The 20,558-nt window shown below is 28.2% G+C and overlaps 10 protein-coding genes across 10 annotated transcripts; 5 read left to right on the top strand and 5 right to left on the bottom strand.

The window, feature by feature from the left end:
* Positions 1 to 789: 789 nt before the first annotated feature.
* T551_01100 (uncharacterized protein) lies at positions 790 to 2,729 on the top strand (the record flags this gene model as incomplete). Its single annotated transcript, XM_018373363.1, has 8 exons — positions 790 to 927; positions 986 to 1,261; positions 1,315 to 1,601; positions 1,645 to 1,789; positions 1,834 to 2,004; positions 2,047 to 2,472; positions 2,515 to 2,589; positions 2,634 to 2,729. The coding sequence occupies 8 exons, from the start codon at positions 790 to 792 to the stop codon at positions 2,727 to 2,729; spliced, it is 1,614 nt and encodes a 537-aa protein (XP_018230531.1).
* A 449-nt stretch (positions 2,730 to 3,178) lies between these two features.
* On the bottom strand, positions 3,179 to 3,479 carry T551_01101 (uncharacterized protein; the record flags this gene model as incomplete). Its single annotated transcript, XM_018373364.1, has 2 exons — positions 3,179 to 3,330; positions 3,398 to 3,479. The coding sequence occupies 2 exons, from the start codon at positions 3,477 to 3,479 to the stop codon at positions 3,179 to 3,181; spliced, it is 234 nt and encodes a 77-aa protein (XP_018230532.1).
* A 60-nt stretch (positions 3,480 to 3,539) lies between these two features.
* T551_01102 (biotin-[acetyl-CoA-carboxylase] ligase) lies at positions 3,540 to 5,714 on the top strand (the record flags this gene model as incomplete). Its single annotated transcript, XM_018373365.1, has 4 exons — positions 3,540 to 4,237; positions 4,286 to 5,220; positions 5,265 to 5,493; positions 5,534 to 5,714. 4 exons carry the CDS (start codon positions 3,540 to 3,542, stop codon positions 5,712 to 5,714), a joined length of 2,043 nt encoding a protein of 680 aa, XP_018230533.1.
* An 11-nt stretch (positions 5,715 to 5,725) lies between these two features.
* T551_01103 (DNA-dependent ATPase RAD26) lies at positions 5,726 to 9,844 on the bottom strand (the record flags this gene model as incomplete). The annotated part of the gene is made up of 19 exons (XM_018373366.1): positions 5,726 to 6,000; positions 6,044 to 6,217; positions 6,262 to 6,404; positions 6,447 to 6,637; positions 6,681 to 6,863; positions 6,905 to 7,237; positions 7,282 to 7,452; positions 7,496 to 7,681; positions 7,724 to 7,965; positions 8,010 to 8,316; positions 8,362 to 8,423; positions 8,465 to 8,657; positions 8,803 to 8,813; positions 8,866 to 9,102; positions 9,156 to 9,191; positions 9,239 to 9,329; positions 9,376 to 9,472; positions 9,521 to 9,594; positions 9,650 to 9,844. The coding sequence occupies 19 exons, from the start codon at positions 9,842 to 9,844 to the stop codon at positions 5,789 to 5,791; spliced, it is 3,138 nt and encodes a 1,045-aa protein (XP_018230534.1). The 3' UTR covers positions 5,726 to 5,788.
* A 429-nt stretch (positions 9,845 to 10,273) lies between these two features.
* On the top strand, positions 10,274 to 13,129 carry T551_01104 (uncharacterized protein; the record flags this gene model as incomplete). The annotated part of the gene is made up of 8 exons (XM_018373367.1): positions 10,274 to 11,107; positions 11,154 to 11,350; positions 11,389 to 11,542; positions 11,587 to 11,846; positions 11,890 to 12,009; positions 12,059 to 12,181; positions 12,226 to 12,461; positions 12,504 to 13,129. The coding sequence occupies 8 exons, from the start codon at positions 10,274 to 10,276 to the stop codon at positions 13,127 to 13,129; spliced, it is 2,550 nt and encodes an 849-aa protein (XP_018230535.1).
* Positions 13,130 to 13,592: 463 nt separating this feature from the next.
* On the top strand, positions 13,593 to 16,165 carry T551_01105 (translation initiation factor eIF3 core subunit c; the record flags this gene model as incomplete). Its single annotated transcript, XM_018373368.1, has 2 exons — positions 13,593 to 13,911; positions 13,959 to 16,165. The coding sequence occupies 2 exons, from the start codon at positions 13,593 to 13,595 to the stop codon at positions 16,163 to 16,165; spliced, it is 2,526 nt and encodes an 841-aa protein (XP_018230536.1).
* A 79-nt stretch (positions 16,166 to 16,244) lies between these two features.
* T551_01106 (mitochondrial 54S ribosomal protein YmL28) lies at positions 16,245 to 16,731 on the bottom strand (the record flags this gene model as incomplete). Its single annotated transcript, XM_018373369.1, has 2 exons — positions 16,245 to 16,576; positions 16,620 to 16,731. The coding sequence occupies 2 exons, from the start codon at positions 16,729 to 16,731 to the stop codon at positions 16,245 to 16,247; spliced, it is 444 nt and encodes a 147-aa protein (XP_018230537.1).
* A 97-nt stretch (positions 16,732 to 16,828) lies between these two features.
* Positions 16,829 to 18,210, top strand: T551_01107 (uncharacterized protein; the record flags this gene model as incomplete). The annotated part of the gene is made up of 6 exons (XM_018373370.1): positions 16,829 to 16,839; positions 16,926 to 16,960; positions 17,007 to 17,128; positions 17,177 to 17,417; positions 17,469 to 17,728; positions 17,773 to 18,210. The coding sequence occupies 6 exons, from the start codon at positions 16,829 to 16,831 to the stop codon at positions 18,208 to 18,210; spliced, it is 1,107 nt and encodes a 368-aa protein (XP_018230538.1).
* Positions 18,211 to 18,388: 178 nt separating this feature from the next.
* On the bottom strand, positions 18,389 to 18,779 carry T551_01108 (uncharacterized protein; the record flags this gene model as incomplete). Its single annotated transcript, XM_018373371.1, has 2 exons — positions 18,389 to 18,444; positions 18,488 to 18,779. The coding sequence occupies 2 exons, from the start codon at positions 18,777 to 18,779 to the stop codon at positions 18,389 to 18,391; spliced, it is 348 nt and encodes a 115-aa protein (XP_018230539.1).
* Positions 18,780 to 18,962: 183 nt separating this feature from the next.
* T551_01109 (pyruvate dehydrogenase (acetyl-transferring) subunit E1 beta) lies at positions 18,963 to 20,498 on the bottom strand (the record flags this gene model as incomplete). The annotated part of the gene is made up of 8 exons (XM_018373372.1): positions 18,963 to 19,082; positions 19,125 to 19,275; positions 19,324 to 19,568; positions 19,612 to 19,730; positions 19,773 to 19,863; positions 19,967 to 20,095; positions 20,148 to 20,255; positions 20,298 to 20,498. The coding sequence occupies 8 exons, from the start codon at positions 20,496 to 20,498 to the stop codon at positions 18,963 to 18,965; spliced, it is 1,164 nt and encodes a 387-aa protein (XP_018230540.1).
* Positions 20,499 to 20,558: the final 60 nt, after the last annotated feature.

Consider the following 20,558-nt stretch of genomic DNA (forward strand, 5'->3'; position numbering starts at 1 on the left):
TATTTATAGAATCATTATAACATGTTTAACACTAGCAATAATTATTTATTAAGCTTTTACTATTAAAATATTCGATATCTATCTCTTAAATTGATTTTTATTGAATTATAAGCAAGTTAATTCTTTTTAGCTCATCTCGGACCTATATTTATACTATATTTATACTAATATTTATTACATAAACCAGTCCTGCTATATTTCAATTTATATTTAGAATTATTTTTATACTTATTGATATCTATTCTTCAAAACACTTTTTATTGACAAATGATTCATAAAATTATACCGTCTTTGAAAAAAAATGAACGTTTTTTCTTAACTTTTATAATATGGTAAAATAACTATTAATTTTTTCCTAACATAAATATTTTTTGGTTAATTATATTCAATTAAAATAGTTTATAAAGCAATATTCTAGCACATTTATTAAAATATTATGCAAATATATGGCTTTTAACATAAGATATTTATAATAAAACATTCTATTACTTTGCAAAAATTCCTTTTTTATAGCCTTAAAAATACTATTTCTTTATTAAATCTTTTATTAGTATTAAAAACAATTATATATATTCTTTCATTAAATTAACAGTGCTATTACCATTCAATATAGAAAACTCGGCAATCATTATTTTTTTAACATTATTATAATTATTGTTTAAACAAACACAAAATATACAAATACTTTCCTTTCTTATTGCCAAATATCATATTTTTATATCTAAAAACTTTTTCAATTTTATTTATATACTGATTTTTGAAATCAGCACCGTCACAACATCTGCAGCGATGGCTGCAGAAAATGAAATAATAGAGAATAACATGGAATACTATGATTTATCAGTGGATCTTGCAGTAGGATTGTTAAATGACGAAGAATATGATGAAAACCATATACTTTACAGCACTCGACCAGAAATATCACTGGTAATTATTGATTTAATTTTTAGAAAATTTAAAATATAGAAAAAACTAAAATATTTAGGAATCAACAATTCCAGACGCAGTAAGGGGATTTATTACATATTTTTATAATGCTTTATTTCAAAATAATGTCTATGAATTGCATGGTTGCTATGAAAGTTTGTTTAATAAGTTAACAGAAAAATATTATAAAAATACACCATGGCCAGATGCTGAAACGATTTCACCTCTTGTCAATGATGACTCATACTTTATGATATTTTATAGAGAACTATATTTCCGTCATATTTATGCAAAACTCCAACCAACTATTGAACAACGGTTTCAATCATATGATGTATGATAGCGAATGCTACATGTCATTATTTTACTTTAATTTACAAAACTTAGAATTATTGTGATCTTTTTAATCTCATTCTTAATTCAGAAGTTCCAGTTAATCTTGAACTTCCTAATCATTGGGCTTGGGATATCGTTGATGAATTTATATATCAATTTCAAGCATTTTGCAACTATAAAAACCGTCTATCTAAAAGATCAGAAGATGAAATTCATGAACTTCGTGAAAATCCTCAAATATGGAGTACATATAGTGTTTTAAATGTACTTTATTCATTAATCCAAAAAAGTAAAATTAACGAACAGCTTATTGAAATAAAAAATGGAAGAGATCCAAAGTAAGTTTTGGCAAAATATCAAATATATTATTCAAAAAAGTAGCAAAGTAGCGGGAGAGTTTGGATCTCAAAACCTATATCGCATGCTTGGTTATTTTAGTATTATTGGCCTTCTTCGAGTTCATTGTCTTCTTGGTGATTTTACACTAGCACTTAAAACAATGGATAACATTGGGCTTAACAAAAAGGTATTTTTTCTTACACATGTTTAAAAATTTTAAAACATTTTTAGGGTTTTTTTGGATGGGGTGGAAATTTAACATTAACATTTACAGCTTATTATTATGTTGGATTTTCATATATGATGCTTCATCGGTACATAGATGCAATTAAAGCCTTTTCTCATGTCCTTTTTATTTCACGAACAAAACTTTATCAGAACAGATCAGTGCAATACGACCACGTAAGCGAACCCATTTTATGATAAATATTTAAATTTGTATAGATTACTAAAAAAAGTGATCAAATGTATGCACTTTTGGCTATGTGCATTGCATTATGTCCTGTCAGAATTGATGACAATCTTCATATAATATTAAAAGAAAAATATGGAGAACAACTTCTGAAAATGCAGCGTGGAGGACCAGAATGTATACCTGTTTTTACAGAACTTTTTTCATTTGCATGCCCGAAATTTATTTCACCTCTCTCTCCAGATTTTGACAATATTCTTACTACAACCACAGAACACCAACAGCATCATTTAAAAATATTTATTTCAAGTGTAGAAAATCAAATGATGCTACCTATTCTTAAAAGTTACCTAAAATTATATACAACAATGCATCTAGATAAAATTGCATCATATCTTGAAATGAGTCCAGAAAATCTAAGAACGCTTCTTTTTGTATACAAACAAAAATCTAAACAAGTATGAAATACTATTTTTTGCAATTAGTATTAATAGTTCTAGGTTAAATGGTCTGAAGGGTCTCTATTAAATGGTGAAATCATAAATGTATCTGATGTTGAATTTGCCCTTGAAGGAGTATGTTAGATTAACTTCACATTATCATTCTAACTCCTTTGCAGAATATAATTCATATTGCGGAAGCAAAAGCTCCCAAAAGGTATGCAGAATATTTTATACGATGTATTAAACAATTAAAAAATATATCTTTGAATTGATATACTCTATTAAAATGTAAAATAACAATATAATTTTGATTTTTATAATATTTTCTTATAACTTTAAAAATATTTTGCTTATTATTTAAAACATTCTAATAAGAAATATATATATCATTTATAAATCTTTTACTAATCTATTTCATTTGTCCTATTACAATTGAATAATACGTAGCTTGGAAAATAAATCAAAAATCTTAATTGTTTCATAAAAAATGAATAAATTAAATAATAGAATATAAAAAAACTTACATTTAGATAACCTTGGTTCTTCAACCCAAACCTAAGCCTAATTTTGCAAACAAATTTACCAACATAAGGATTTTAGACGTCAATAAGTAAGTAAAATAACATTATTGAAGCCTCTAAACCGTTTATTTATTCAGGGGAAAATATAGGCACAAAATATACAAGAAACTTAAAACAGTATTAATAAAATTTGTCTAATATTAATTGGATTGATTTAAAGAACTATTTTCTATTATTTTATGATTATTATTTCTTAAGGTCCAACACTGACGAAAACGCTTTAATTCTTCAGAACAGAGTCTCCAATCACGTTTCTCATAATAACATTCTTGTAGTGTTTCTCTTTCTTGTACTTTTCATTAATTATTAGCTGGTTTTTTGCTTAAAAAAGTTTGCAGTAGCCTGCATAGAAAACTTACTGCATCCACTGGAATTTAGTATTTTTTCAAAAGAATTTTCTACATTAAAATGTGAATTATTTGATACAGATTCTTGTTTCATGATTTTTATCTTTTTTTAAACTTTACCAACTTAATTATTTGCGAGAAAAAACAAATCATCATGAACATTTTGATATATTCTGGTACGTTCTATAGAAAAAGTATTTTCAACAAAAACAAATCAATTAACCATAATCATTTAGACAAACAAATCTCAGAATTGTCTGTAAAATATACTTTTTCTATTTTACGATTCTTGTTGAGTCCATATTATTTTATACTCAAAGTAGATGAAAAAATGCTTGAGAAAGATGAGTGGGAGGAACACACTGCTTTACTTGTTATTCCTGATAGTAAAGATATCTCATGTAAAATCAAACTAAATGAGACACTAAACCAAAAAATTTTAAAATATATTCAAAATGGAGGAAAATATATAGGAATAGGAGAAGGAGCACGCTATGTTTCTGCTCTGAGTGAATATAAGTTCAATGGCAATACAGAACATGTCAAATCAGATGGTCCTATATTTTTTCCAGGTATTGCACGAGATGCAATTTTATCTGACATTACATCTAATAAAAATAACCACATGATACTCATCCAGACCGAAAATATATCCTCTAAGAATCTATATTTTTTATATTTTTATCACCATACTGCTACATTATTTATTGATGCAGATCAATTCTCAAATATACAAATTTTAGGAACATATAAGAATGAATTAAGTACAGATTCTAAGTCACAACTTAAAGCAGCTATTATTCACTGTAAAATAGAAAAAGGTCAAGCTGTTTTATTCGGTATTCATCCAGAGTATTTTATTTTTTTATATTTAAACCCATTTATTCATTATTATTCTAGGTATTCTACGTTGGATGAAAATTTAAGAGATAAAAATGGAGATTATTCTAATATTGATAACTTATTATTAATTGAAAGTCAAAAAATAGAATTTTTAAAACATATGTTTCAATTACTTAATTTACAAACAACATCTAAGCCTATTATTTCTACAAACATTTCAGATCTTCATCTTTTTTCAGAATTCCCTAATATTGTTGAAAAAATTGCTGATGTTTTATATAATATTTCTGAAAAGATAGCCAAAAATCCAGCTATCAAATGCGAAAATGACACATTTTATTTGCAGGAAACATCATCTATATCAATGCATACATTAGTTGAAAACTATTTAAACAATTTTCATGAAAATGACTATAATAAGATTCCAAAATATATTAAAATTCATAGAAATCTTCCAAATATATTAGAAATGCCATTTTTTAATCATAAAGTTTATTTTGAAAACCTTTTAGAATCACGAACTTTACAAGAAGATAGTTATCAGTTAGGGAATATAGTTTTATATGGAGAAACTTTAACAAGTTCACAAACTTTACTTGATAAGAATCTAAAACTTTTAAAAGTTTTACCTACAGGATTTATATTTGTAGCTACACAACAAATAGCGGGAAAAGGCAGAAAAAATAACATTTGGATATCTCCTTTAGGTACTCTAATGTTTTCTCTAGTTATTCGACATTCAGAATATTTAAAATCATCAATTATATTTATGCAATATTTAGTCTCTCTTGCAATTGTAGAAGCTATTAAAAATTATGACGTCTATTATAATGAACTTGATATCCATATTAAATGGCCAAATGATATATGCATAAAACAGCTTAAAAATATCGACAAACCCACATTTACATTAAATAATATCGGTTATATTAAAATTGGTGGAATTTTAATAAATTGTAATTATATAGATAATGCGTTTCTTATGATTATTGGTAGATTTAATGTTCTATGGTATTAAGAAAATTAACAATTATAGGGTGTGGTATTAATGTTACTAATAACTTTCCAACATCTCTTAAAATAATTATTGAGAATTTAAATGCCAAAAGAATGTGTAAACAGCTGCCTTTATTATCGGAAATTAAACAAGAAAAGCTTCTAGCACGTATTATCACAACGTTAGAAAATATGTATTATAAATTTTCATCTAATATCTTAGGATTTGAATTATTTGAACAACAATATTACAAATATTGGCTTCATAGGTAGATATTTTCATTAAATATTTTATATTAAATTTTCTAGTAATCAAATCATTACTCTAGAGGATACTGAAAATAAAGTTATTATAACTGGAATAGATACGACACATGGTGGATTAGTTGCAAAAACTATTGAGAATGAAAAAAAAAAGGAAAAAATTTACCAATTTTTGCCCGACCTAAGTAGTTTTGATGTAACGCAAGGATTAATCAAAAAAAAGTAATAAAACTGAAACATAAATAGGATTTTTATCCTAATTTTTTTAATATGCACTTAATTTATTATTTTTTAGAAACCTTATAAAAATTCTTCTTTCAAAACCCAAAATTTATTCTCCCATTTAGCTATTTTCTTGACTAATTTTCTAAACTCTACTACTTGTTGAAATCCATTAACAGATGTACCAAATCTTTCAACAATATCAGCCGATGATACTTTTCCTCCTTTCATAGAAATAAATTCACATATACTTTTAACTAATTCTGTTGATTTATGGTCTGAGACTTGACCTATTATTATTAAAATAATAAATTGTTAGACTTTAATACTGACATAAATTATATATATTATTTGTTTTATTTTCATACGTATTTTTATTTTCTGTAAAATTAATTTGAGAGGATTTTTTAGATTTTCCTGTCCATGTTAATGTTCCGATTTCTGATTTCCGAATCTCTTTTTTAGATGCTTTCAAGATTTTTAAAGCATTCTCTGATATTCTAGTTGCTTTTTTTATTAATAAATATGAATATTTATACAATTAGGTTTACCTTCTTTTTCAATCAACGTAACTTCTTGATGACTTGAATTCATAATCACATCATGCTGTAATGCACTACAAACACCAGACTTCACAAATATATCCTCCAAAATCTGAGTTTCATTATCTTTCTTAGATAAAGTATCATTAATGCTTGAAAAAATTAAAATTTATATTTGAAAGAAAAAATCTTACAAATTCTCCAATCCAGTTACTCCAGGAATAAACTTTAATTTATCATTGTCATTAGTATTTTTATTTTCGCTAATATTTAACGATGATTTAACTTTATGATATATTCTTTCAGTACCAATAAATATTTCACCAGTCTCAGTCCCATCAGTATCATCAGATTTTAAAGAAAATAAATCATACAAATCAGTTGCCTAATCAAAATTAATTAAGCCCTATATAGTAACATTTTTATACTTTAAAAAATCTCCTTTGTTTAGGATCTTTAAGAATTTTATTAGTAAGAAATTGCTTAAATATTTGACGATGATATATTTTTTCTTCTATTGTACCAGATGTCATTAAACGATATATTATTACATCTTTTTTCTGACCGAGACGCCATGCTCTTTCTCGTGCTTGTAAATCAGTTGAAGGATTCTATCTTATATAAATATTTTTAACAATAACAATAATAATACCCAATCTGGATCAAATATTATAACTCTATTTGCACCAGTTAAATTAATGCCTAGTCCGCCAACTTTAGTAGTAAGAAGAAAAATATCAATATCATTAGAATTATTAAATTTATCAACAAGACTTTGTCTAGAACTTATACTTGTTCCTCCATCCATTCTACAATAACTAAACTGATCCATTTTTTTAATAAACTTTTCTAAAATATCAAGCATTTGTTTGGTTTGTGCAAAAAGCAAAGTTCTATGACCTTGCTTTTTCCAAAGCTTAAGAATTTCTTTTATAACTAACATTTTTCCAGATTTTCTGGGATCTCCATATTCTATATCATTATTCTATAAAATCATTTTACAATTATTCAAATACTAAGTAGTATTACCTTTAAAAAAGTTTCTCTATAAATCAAATCAGGGTGATTACAAATTTTACGAAGAATATCTATCCCATATAATATTTGTTTCTTTCCTTCTAAAATTAAATCCATATCTTTAGAATTTAAAAAAGATCGATACGCTTCTTTCTGAAATTCTGTCAACTTACAAAATAAAACCTATTTTTAGTTAACTAAATTAATAAAATTGTATTAATCTTACTTGCTCACTTTTACTAGGCAAATCAACTGCCATATCAGCCTTCATTCTTCTTAACAAATATGGACTTATAAGATCACGAAGTACACAAGCACATTTGTAAGCAGTTTGAACTTGAATATTAGTAGCATTTGCATATCCTCCAATATTGATTGGTATTGCAAATTGACTTTGAAATATAGGTAAAGTCTATTTAACTTAGAGAACCAAAAAATACTTCATATATTTTACCCCTAAGTGACCAGGAAATATAAAATCAAATAAACTCCATAATTCTTCCAAATTATTTTGTATAGGTGTACCTGACAAAATTATTCTATGAGGAGTTTTAATTTGTTTACAAATAAATGATACATCTGAATCAGGATTTCTAATTTTATGTCCTTCATCAAGAATACAATAAGCCCATTTATTTGGAAAAAGATACTCTCTATACACACGTAACCCAGAATATGTTATAATAAGAGCATGGCCTAAACTATTATTTAAAAATTAGCACAATTTCCAAAAAATATACCTAAAGTTTTAACTTTTTCTATGATTTTTTTTATATTTTTTATAACTTTCGATTTAAATGAAACTGTATTTTTTAAAAATTTATCATCTTCAAACTGTTTTTCCAATTCTTCATGTTTTATATCTATTAAAGCACTTCCAGTTGTATGTAAAATAACTACCCTAAAAGGAGGCCACCATTTATGAAATTCAGCAACCCATTGTCTCATTATTGTTGCAGGACAAACAATCAAAATAGGACCAGAAAGCTTTTGAGAATAATGCAACCCTCCAAGAAATCCAACAATTTGAATAGTTTTCCCAAGACCCTAATATTCTATTAGCTATAAACCATAAAAACATAGAGTAAAAACCATTTCGTCAGCAATAATTCCACCGACACCCTGACAATGCAATTCCCATAGCCATTGTATACCTTTATATCATTATTTTTGTAACAAAAAATATAATACTGACATGTTTTTTGGTAATTAAATAATTTTAGATGTACATCTCCAGGTAAAGAATACCCTCCTTCAAACTTGCAATCCTTAATAGTTGGATGCGGCAAAAACCATTCTTCTAACTCATTATATATTTCAGATTTTTCTACCATATTATACTTCATTCTAAGTTCCTTTCTTTCAGAAACCCATGTATTAAGTCTTTTCTATAAAAAGTTAATTATAGGAAATTAAAAATAAATATAAATTCCTGATAATATTTTTCATCACCATCATCAATACATGAAAAATCCTGATATTGATAAGTTTGGTCTTTTTTTAAACATTTATGATCATTATTTATAGAATTACCATAAATGTCGCTAAAAAATGGAATATTTTTAGTCGCTATAATATCTGATGCTTCAACAAAACCTTTTTGAAAGTTTTCTTTTTTACCATCACAACTTTTTAAAGATTCTTTTTTTCTAATGTCTTCTTGAAAAGTATTTTCTTCTTGACCTTTTTCATTTGATATTTCAACATTAATTTCTTGAGAAGTTAAATCAACTGTAAGTGAATCATTATGAGTTTCTGAATCAATTTGACGCTCTAAACCAGATATATTTGAAAACGGCGTAATTTTACCAGTCCGTATTAAATATTCTCTATCTAAATATTCAATTAAAATATATATACATATACATGTATATCTTTATGATTACCATTTTTTTCAGAACATTCTTCTGATAGTATCATGTCTAAAAAGTCTTTAATAAAATTAATTTAAATACTTTTATATAAAAACCCTGTTCATATTTCTTTTTTTTATCAAAAAATTCTTCTATTCTTTTAGAAACTTCCTTAATATCCTTTTGAACTAAGGACAGCTGATTATTCTAGGAATAAATCAGTTTTTAGATATACAAAAAAATTTTATCAAACTAAATCTAAAATTTTTTGTTCATCCTCCATCTTCATACTAAACAAACTGCGTGAATGCGCTTTTTCCTCTACCTTTTGTATCTTCTCCAACAATTTCCTTAATATATATCAACATAAAAATATATAGTACGATCATTCTACTGACATTTTTTCTCTATCTAAACGCCGCAATCTTTTGCAATCATCCAAAAAGCCTCTTTCAATAATCTCATAACTAGCCTAAATACAAAAAACATTATACAATATCTTATCATCTTTCATACCCTATTTATACCTTCAAAAAAACATTTTTCTCAAAAGCTTCTTGATCTAACACCCCTAAAACACCAGGAAATACCTCAACATCATCTCTAACTCCAATTTCATCAGAAAATAACCGTTTATTCTTATTAGATATCTCATCTTTATGATATTCACAAATCATCACAGACATATCTTTATCTTGCTGAATAAGTTCCAAATGGCTCATTATATAGAAAGAATTTTGAACATTTCATATAAAATTTAGCCCATATTTCTCTAAAAAACAATAAGTTTTACTATTTTTAGGATTAATCTACCTTTTTCTATATCTTTTTCTTGATATCGAATAAACTACAAGAATCAAAGATAGATTAAACGAAATTTTCATGAAAAACATAAAAAAAAAGAATAGAAGAGAAAAAATAAAGAAGAATAGTGTTCTCAAAGATATACGTGTTTTTTTGCCGAAAAAAACGGCTTAGAAACCGAAAATCCAAATATTGTAGAGCAACGCTCTAAGAAGCTCAAGATTTTTTTAAATCTTGTAGCACAGGACAAAATATTAAAGGCACAGAAGACAGATTTATTAAAGCAATTTTTGTGAAGAACAGTGTTTTTAAAATCTTTTAATTACACTTATTACTGAAGTTTTATAATGAGCAAAAATTCATCTCAAGAATATTCATTTCAATCAAAAATCAATGAAAATTTTTTTGAAACAAAACACCTTCAGGATACAAATAGACTTAATAATGTTGATTATCTTTCAGATATAGCTTTTAAAGATGAGTTTTTGCATAACCAAAAAGAGACAAACATAATGGAATATCCAATGTCTTCGAAATTCAATAGATGTCCAAATACTTCGGAAAGAAACATGTATCCATTTTGTATATCTCATGAAAAACACAAGAATTCTACGCCTTCGAGCAAACTGCATGTCAAAGATGTGCTACCAACACCTAGCTATCATTTATCATCACAGTCATGTTCTTCAATAAACATGAAAAATGCCACTAAATTGGAGAATCAGATGCAACCGTTTTCACATTTACACAATACATCTAATGTTTGGGTGGATTGGAAACATTCTTTAAACTCACAGAATCAGGAACATAATGAAAAATCAAATTTACCTTATTGTTTAAGGCCACCTGGTTCTTCAATATCTACTACATCGCCATCATACAAAAACAATTTGCCTTTCAAAGACAGTAATTTGTCTTTAAAATCCTCACTAAGATCTTTTAGTAGTTCTTTAGCTCTTTCAAATAATTCTACATTATCTGGGAATTCTTTAGGAAATCTTTTTAAATATGAAAGCATTAAATATGAAGATAATTCCACATATGAGCAATTTCTAAAACACAGGTCTACATTCTCAAATATTTTTTCAGACTTTTGTACTGTAAAATTAAAACCAAATCTTTCAAAAAAAAAAGTATTTTCTTTACTTAAAAAAACGGATTGTCGAGGAAAACCTATTAGTGTAAGTATAACTTATACACATTTATATATTAACGGCAATTTAACAGCTTTTACATGCCTCTACAATACACTTAATTTCAATTTTTAAAATATGTAATCCAAAATTTAACTATGAGCTTTCTAAAAACCCTAAAAGAGCTCTTACAAAGCCAAATAAAGGTACAAAAAATGATGGATACGATAATGAAGACAATGACTATATTCTATATGTAAATGATATATTAGGATCAGATAGAGGCAATAGGTTAGTATTTATCTTTATATAAATCTACTAATTCATAGATATTTAATACTTGATATTTTAGGACAAGGCACATTTGGACAGGTTGTTAAATGTAGAAATATACGAACTCAAGAAATAGTAGCTGTTAAAGTTATAAAAAATAAACCAGCTTATTTCAACCAGAGCATGACAGAAATTACTATATTAGATCTAGTAATAATAATAATATTTAATTTAATCTTAACTAATATATTCAGTTGAATAAAAAGTTAGATAAATCAAGAAAGTATAACATTTTACAATTAAAAGACACATTTATTCATAAAAAACATCTTTGTATTGTTTCTGAACTTCTAAGTGTAAATCTATATGAACTTATAAAACAAAACCAATTTAAAGGTTTAAACACAAATTTGGTTAGAATCTTTGCAGTTCAAATATTAGATGCAATGATTGTTTTAAATGAAGCAAAAATAATCCATTGTGATTTAAAACCTGAAAATATCTTACTAAATAGGTATTAAGAGCACTTATTCAGAATTTCTAATTATTTTTATTAGCCTGGAAAGCCCCGTAGTTAAAATCATAGATTTTGGCTCTGCATGCCACGAAAGACAAACTATATATACATATATTCAATCAAGATTTTATAGAAGCCCAGAAGTTTTACTAGGTTTGCCGTAAGATTTATAAATGCTTCTATATATGTATTCTTAATACTATTTATAGCTATTCATCATCTATTGATGTATGGTCTTTTGGCTGTATCATAGCTGAGTTATTTCTTGGCCTTCCACTTTTTCCAGGAACATCTGAATATAATCAAATATTTAGAATAGTTGAAATGCTAGGGTAATATATACTATATTGTATTAAGTGATTTAACATTAACATAGAATGCCTCCTGCTTGGATGATAGAAATGGGAAAACAATCAAAAGATTTTTTTGAAAAAATCATAGATAATACAGGTCATAAAATATATTGTTTAAAGACTATGGAACAATATGAAAAAGAGCATAATACAACAGAAACACCAAATAAAAGATACTTTTCAGCTTCTACATTACCCGAAATCATAAAAACATACCCTATGCAAAAAAAATTCACAAAATCTTCAGATATTGATAAAGGTAGAAAATAGAATCTTAAAATTTGATTTTTATAAAATATAGAAACTATTTTGCGTATGACTTTAACTGATTTTCTAATTGGTTTATTAAATATTAATCCTTTAGAACGTTTATCACCTCAACAAGCTAAAATGCATCCATTTATAACAGGAGATAGACTTACTAAGAAAATTATGTCTCCACTAGACGTTAACCCTTTTTTTAAATTTCCTGAAAATACATCAAATATCAACCATCTCGATTCTTCACCAAATTCTCAATGTTCTCAAAAGATTATTGGTCCTAAACCGTACTCTATTCCATTATTAGATTTGCAGACAAAAGATAATTCCTATATACCCAGTAATACAGAAACACGAGATTCTTCAGAACTTTTTTCAAATTACACAAATCCTTTATATCTTTCTACATCAACTGACATTTATAATCAATCGCAGGAATCAAATAGACAAAAAAGAGTACCTGATATACCATCATCGATACCATCAAAAGATTTTCAAAAATATCCAAATACTTCAAATCTACCACAACAAATTTATGAAATGGATTATTTCCCTAAATCATCAGAACATTCTTCATTTTTAATGTTTCAAAATAATTACGAAATACCGCTAAAATATCCATCAAAGGTTAATCGTAAAGATAGAAAACCTTTTCTTTCTTTTTAAAATAAGTTTTATAAATTAATCATTCAAGCTACGAATTATACAATCAATTAATCTGAAATATCGATTATTAAATTAAAATTTCCTCTTCTCTATCTTAGGATTATACCCACTGTTCTTATTTGGTTTATATTTCACTTTAGTGTCTTTTTATGTGGAACTCTTATACCCAAAAATATTTTTCCATCAATATACATATTTTCCTGATCTAATGGTGAAAAATACAATATTATCACTACATTTTTAATATTTTTCTAATTTTTTTTCTATATTATCTCTTTATTTTTATTCTTATATACATAGAAAATATACAGCTATCAATTATTTTGACATTCTGGAAAATCAAAAATAAATACTGGCAAAATAAGCTTAATCTTTATTTTTTACAACTTTTTTATAAAAACTTTAAATTTCAAATTTCTAAACATATATTAACAGACATCGTTAAAAGAAAAAACGATCAAATATGTCAAGATTTTATAGAGGATCAAGTGATTCAAAATCATCAAGTTCATCAGAAAATGAGCCTGTATATTCTTCTGGATCAGAACTAGAATCAGATGATCAGGAGGTGCGAGATGACCGGTCTTTTGATCGTGAAGAACCAAAAAAACGGCGGACGGGTTTTCAGTTTTTAAAAGGAGAAGACACAGAAGATAGTGAAGAAGAGGATACAAAACGAGTCGTCAAGAGTGCAAAGGATAAACGTACTGAAGAGTTTAAGATATGTGCAAGAAATATTGAAAACGCGCAAAAAATCAATGATTGGGTAACGATTTCATCAGGTAAGAATTTGTAGATATAAAAGCAATTTCAACACTAATTTTTAAAGAATTTGAGAAGATAAATAAGTTAATTGATCGGATAAAACTCCAAGGAAAACCTCCTTGGCTTTATATAAACACTATTGTAAAATTGGAAGATTTTTTAAATGAAACAGTTAAGAAAGAAAAAGAGGCGAAAAAAAAAATGAATTCTACAAATGCACGTGCTCTTAACTCAGTGAAACAACGTGTTAAAAGGAATGTCAAGCAATATGAAATGGAAATTAAATATTTTCGACAAAACACAAAAGAGGATGACATGGACAAACTTATGGAGCAACAAGAAACATTAATAGTCGAAGACGAAGTATTAGGAGATGAAATGATCAAGAATAAATTGCGTATTCAGAATATAAAAGATAATTTTTCGACTGTTGGAAAAGGTGGCCGCATTTTGCAATATACTCCAGAAAGTATTCTTAAGCATTTGAGACTTGTTTCTGAAGCCCGTGGAAAAAAGAATACAGATCATGCAGAGCAAATCAGGATTCTTGAAAAGCTTCAAGAAATTTCTACTACTCAATACCATAAGATTAGTGTACTTTTAGCCATGATTTCTTCAAAATTCGATTATAGCTTTGGTACTGCATCATATATGCCTATTGATCATTGGAAATCTACAGAGGCAGACCTTAAAAAATTGCTCGACATTTTGGAAACAGATTTTTCTTATATTATTATAGAGGACGCAGAAGAATATAATGAAGATATCGCTCCAGTCCCTAAAGAAGGGGAAGTTATTAAAATCCGTGGAAGTATTATTTCCTTTGTTGATAAACTTGATGATGAACTTGTTCGCTCTTTACAAAATATAGATCCACATACTACCGATTATATCGATAGATTAAAGGATGAAACAGGGTTATATTCTATTATTTATAGAGTCCAGGTGTACCTTGAGCGAATTAATGCAGGTGACAATATTAGTCGCATTATTCTAAGAAGGCTAGAACATATATATTATAAACCAGAACAAGTTATAAATATTCTTGAAGAAACAACATGGAGAACAGTTCGTGAATCTATTAATTCAAAAATCACTCCTCGTTCTGAAAAATCAGATGCAGTAGTACTTATGCATAGTCTTTGTGTTTATCTTTATAAGCATGGTTCTGGTTTACCTAGAACTAGGGCTATGCTCTATCATATTTATCATCATGCACTGCATAACAGATTTTTTAAAGCAAGAGATATGCTTCTTATGTCTCATCTTCAAGATAACATTTTTACTGCAGATATTGTCACACAAATTTTATATAACAGAACCATGGTTCAAATTGGTTTATCGGCTTTTAGGACAGGTATGATTTCAGAAGCCCATTGTGCTCTTCATGAAATTTGTGGTACTGGAAGGATGAAAGAATTGCTTGCACAAGGGCTACAAATACAAAGATATAGTCAAGTTACTCCTGAACAAGAACGGCTTGAACGTCAACGACAGTTCCCTTTTCATATGCATATCAACTTGGAATTATTGGAATGCGTATATCTTACATGTTCTATGTTATTGGAGATCCCATCAATTGCAGCCTCAGGATTTTCTCCAGATTCGAAAAAAATTATTAGCAGATCTTTTCGACGCATGCTTGACTATAATAAAAAACAAGTATTTACAGGACCGCCAGAAAATTCACGTGATTGTGTTATACAAGCATCTCGAGCACTCTCTGTTGGAGAATGGCAAAAATGTTGTCAGCTTATTAAATCAATTAAAATTTGGGATCTTATGCCTGAAACTCAAAAAATTAAAGATATCCTAACTATTAAAATCCAAGAAGAAGCTGTAAGGACATATTTATTTACATACGCACCTTTTTATGATACTATTTCTATTTCAAGATTATCAGAAATGTTTGATCTCTCTGAAAGAAGTATAACAGCACTCGTTTCAAAGATGATTTCATATGATGAAATTTCAGCAGCCTTAGATCAGGTTCATAATACAATTGTAATTAGAAAAGTCGAATTATCTCGTCTACAAAGCATGGCATTAATGTTAATTGACAAAGTTCAAGCCTTTGCAGACCAAAATGAAAAATTATTAGAACAAAAATCTGCTACAATAGGAAGTGAAGGCTCAAAAAAACAGAATATAAAAGGAAACGTACAGGTCCAAGTAAGTAAAGACAAATTAATAGGACATACAAAAACTATTCGTAACCCTCGAGTTGATTTCAAAAGTACACTCGGTCGAGCGGTAAAATCATCAACATGAAATATCTTATATACATATTATTTTTATAAATACATTATTTAGTAAAACACCTGCTAACACTTAAATACATTTTTAAAAACTATATATCAGCTTTTTCAGAGGGCATTGTCCATTTATATTTCCAAATTTGTGATGGAGGTGTATCTGTCGGTGTACGCATTTCTACAGGAAAATAATACTTCTTTTTTGATATAGCAGCTTTGAATAACCGCTTGTCCGTACGCTCTAGCTCTGCACATGCCTTTTTCATCTTATTATACTGCATCTCAAGCTGTCTATCAAGTTTTTCTCTTTTTACTCTTTCACAAATCTGCCATGCTCGATGAATTACTTCATGTCTTTCAAGCTCCTCCTCTGAAAATTGAATAGGCGGTTGAATAGGTGATTCATAGAGAATTCTAAGAAGAAGATCTATATAAAATAAGATATAAATAATATATAAATAGCACTCTACCTGTATATGAATCTGATGTTGACTTTTGAACACTAGAATTGTGCCGTAAAAAAGCATATTTTTTTCCAAAAAAAAAACAGGGAATTCTACCAGTTAAAAACAAACAATTCATTAGTAAAACATATAATTTTTTAGCACAATAAACTGAATTTTTCACTTTTTTATTTTTTAATTTTTCGATAACGTCATCTTTAACCTACAAAAAAATAATGCCACCAAAGTTAGGCAAGAAATACCTATAAACAAAATTTTTTTGTGATAAAAAGCTAATATTTAAATAGATATTAATAAATCTGGTTGGGAAAGTGCAGAATTTCCTGCAGTTTGTGAATCATGCCTTGGTATTTTTTTAAAAAATGAAAAAATACAAGTTTAATATATTTTAAGGACCTAATCCATATATTCGGATGACAAAGAGAGAATATGGAAAAGAATGCAAAATATGTACTCGACCTTTTACAGTATTCTCTTGGCTTCCCGGCAAAGAGTCAAGATACAAAAAAACAGAGGTTAAACATTTTTCCGCAAAAATTTAAATTAATATGTTGAAAAAACAGATATGCTTGACATGTTCACGTATAAAGAACTGTTGCCAGGTATTACTGTGTATTTTTTGTTATAATAATGACCCTTTATTAGAATTGCTTGTTGGACCTTCAATTTGGCCTGTAAGTAAATATATTTTTATATATGGACTGTTAGTTGATTACATAATCCATAGACCTATTCAGGTGCGTGATGTTGCTCTTAAGCTTGTTAATCAGGGGCCTCAAAGTGACATTAATCGTGAATACTATGGTATGACTTAATTATTATTATTGAGAATAAATGTATTTTAACATTATTTAGCTCAAAATAATGAAGGAAAATGGAAAGGAGGAAACACTCCATGTGAATTTGGAAAGGTAGATTCAGCAGCTCGTGAACTTCTTAAAAAACTAGCACGAAGCGAACCATATTATAAAAAACAGGATGTTCCGGTAATTGAAAATGCAGAACTTGCTGCTTCTTCTGGCCACATATCGGCCAAATACGCTGCAGCAAGTTCGACTGAGCATCCTTCTATTACAGCAAATAACAACATGGCACCTCCTCAGGATAAAAAAATTGTAAATCTTATTTATTTGTATAAATTATCACTAATTCTTGAAAGACATCTCTTTTTATTATGGGGATAGAAGATGATCTTCCGGAACATGCAATTCGTGTCCACTTTGAGCCATATGGGACAATCAAATCACTTGTTTGCAGTCATCGTTCAAGATGCGCGTTTGTTAACTTTGCAACACGTACAGCAGCAGAAGCAGCAGCAAAAGCATGTGGTAATGGGGATATTGTTATTCGTCAGTGCCCTTTAAAGGTACAGTGGGGTCGACCCCGCCCACTTGGAGGCTATAATCAAGAACAGCAAAATGCAAAAATGGCACGTTTTGTTATGAGTCAGCCTCGATTTGTTACTCCAGGCTCTGTAAAAGAAAAGAATGCAGCATCTACAGTACAAGACCCAGAAAACACAGTTTTAGAGCTTCCTCCTGGACAAAAAGATAACACAGTTTATCAATCAATGTATCCTCAATATGAAGAGTCGTGAAAGTTTATGACATGTTAATTTCAATTTTTTTTTCATAAATTTTTCATAAAGACTAGAACTAGACGATTTTTTTCAAAAAAACATCATGAAAATAATTTTTTGTCAAAAAAAACATTTCCAGTGTCTTCAGAACAAAAAACCAGCATGGACATAGTACTTATCACTTATCGTAACTGTTTTATTTATTTCCTGTTTTATTGCTGCTGTGCTCTGTATCATGATGAATTCTCAAAGCTACAAAACTTAGAAAAAACAAAATAAAAACAAACTGTTATACAATAACGACCGGCTTGATTCAGGCGACCTTGTACAACATTTTTTCTAAGGGTTCTGGCAACATCATTTGCATATGCAACTTTTTTACGAATTTCATCTTCACTTAAATTTTTTTCTTTATCATGATCAAAAGTATCACGGATTCGTTTTCTAGAAGCTTTTAAAAGAGGGAGATCACCTAAAGCATTTATAGTCAGTGCGGATATGTTGTTTTTGCCAGGAAAACCTTTAAAAGTGATTTTTGTTGCTCGTAAAAGACCTCGATATGAAGACAAAACATCTAAACGAGTCATCACCGAGCGTCTGACGAGCATACTAAAAAGATAATATTTTGTAATCTTTGTAAATAATTTTTGAATAAGAAAAAAAAAGATTAATATTTAATTTATATGCATAAAATGTTTTTTTATATGTAAAAATATAGCAAAAATACAAGATTCATCCAATTATATCCATGTAATTTATATTAACTTTTTTCAAAGATAAAGTGTTTTTTTAGCAGCAAGAACAACAACATCAGCGTCAGGAAATGAAAGTGCTTCTAATGCTGTTGCATAAGGCATCGGTACATCAGCACCGGTTACTCTTTCTACAGGCTATAAAATATTATATAAAAATAATAAAAAAAAAGTCCTTACAGCATCCAAATAGTCAAAAGCTTCACTTTCCATGATTCTTGCAACTACCTCGCTTGAAATGCCAAAGTTAGGAAATGCACCATCAACTGCTACACATCGGTTTGTTTTTTTAATACTCTCTACAATTGCAACAACATCCATAGGACGAATACTAGATATTGTCAAAACTTTAGTGTATTTTTTCTTGAAAAAATAATACCTTCTTAAATTAATAACTTCCGCATCAATACCTTCTTCTTTTAATTTTTTAGCAGCATCTAAGCAAATTCCAACGCAAATTGAATGAGAAACTAATGTGACATCCTTCCCTTCTTTTTCAATCTTTGCTTTTCCAATAGGAATTACAAAATCTTTGTCTTGTGCTTCAGGAGAAAGGGTAAACGTAGCCCCATACAAAATTTCATTTTCAAGAACAACAACAGGATTAGGGTCTCTAATTGCAGCCTTTCTATAGTTAATATCCCCTAAAATACAAATAACAATAAACCTTCAATAACCCTTTTGCATCTTCCGCCGAATAAGGACTAACAACCTTTAGTCCGGGTATTGATCCATACCAGGGTGAAAAATCTTGCGAATGCTGTGCAGCAACACCCGCAGCGACACCTATTCCTTATTATAATACAAAAATTTAAACAAATTTCAAACCATTAGGTCCTCTAAACGTAATATTACACGGCTGAATACCACCTGACATATAATATGTTTTAGCAGCAGAATTTACAATATGATCAATAGCCTAAAATAATTAAAGATCTTATTTCAATAAAAGGAGCATGCCTGCATAGAAAAATTAAAAGTCTTAGTTATTAGTTAAGTATATAAAAGAAAGAAATACAAACCATAAATTCACAAACAGGAACTAGTCCAGCCAGAGCAGATCCTACACAAAGCCCTGCAAATCCTGCTTCTGTGATAGGTGCATCAATAATCCTTTTTTCTCCAAATTTATCAAATAATCCTCTAGAAACCTACAATAAGCTGGATTGGCTGATAATTTACCTAAAAAAGAAAAAAAAAAACCTTATAAGCACCATTGTACAATGCAACCTCTTCACCAAGAAGAAATACTTTCTCGTCACGCTCCATCTCTTCTGCTAATGCATGATTTAACGCATCACGTACTGTAATCTTGCAAAATCAATTTAAGCCATTTCCAACAGAAAAAAAAACCTCCAAAGGACCAGAAGGGGAACTAGAGAAATATCGTGATTGTTTTGAACGTTTACTTCGTCTTAAGCTCTCTAAAATTACAGAATTCATTTTTAAATTTAAAGATGTTGAAAAAAAATTAACACGTCTATTCAGCAAAAGCCCTACATGTTTAATTGGTTCAATTCCTTTATTTCTTAAAGTAAATGAAATAGAAAACATTATTAGTTTTCTTGTTTGATTTCAATATTTTTTTTAGAATTCACTAGTTAAAAATTCCGG

This window comes from Pneumocystis jirovecii (genome assembly GCF_001477535.1).
Source record: "Pneumocystis jirovecii RU7 chromosome Unknown supercont1.4, whole genome shotgun sequence".
Lineage (NCBI taxonomy): Eukaryota > Fungi > Ascomycota > Pneumocystomycetes > Pneumocystales > Pneumocystaceae > Pneumocystis > Pneumocystis jirovecii.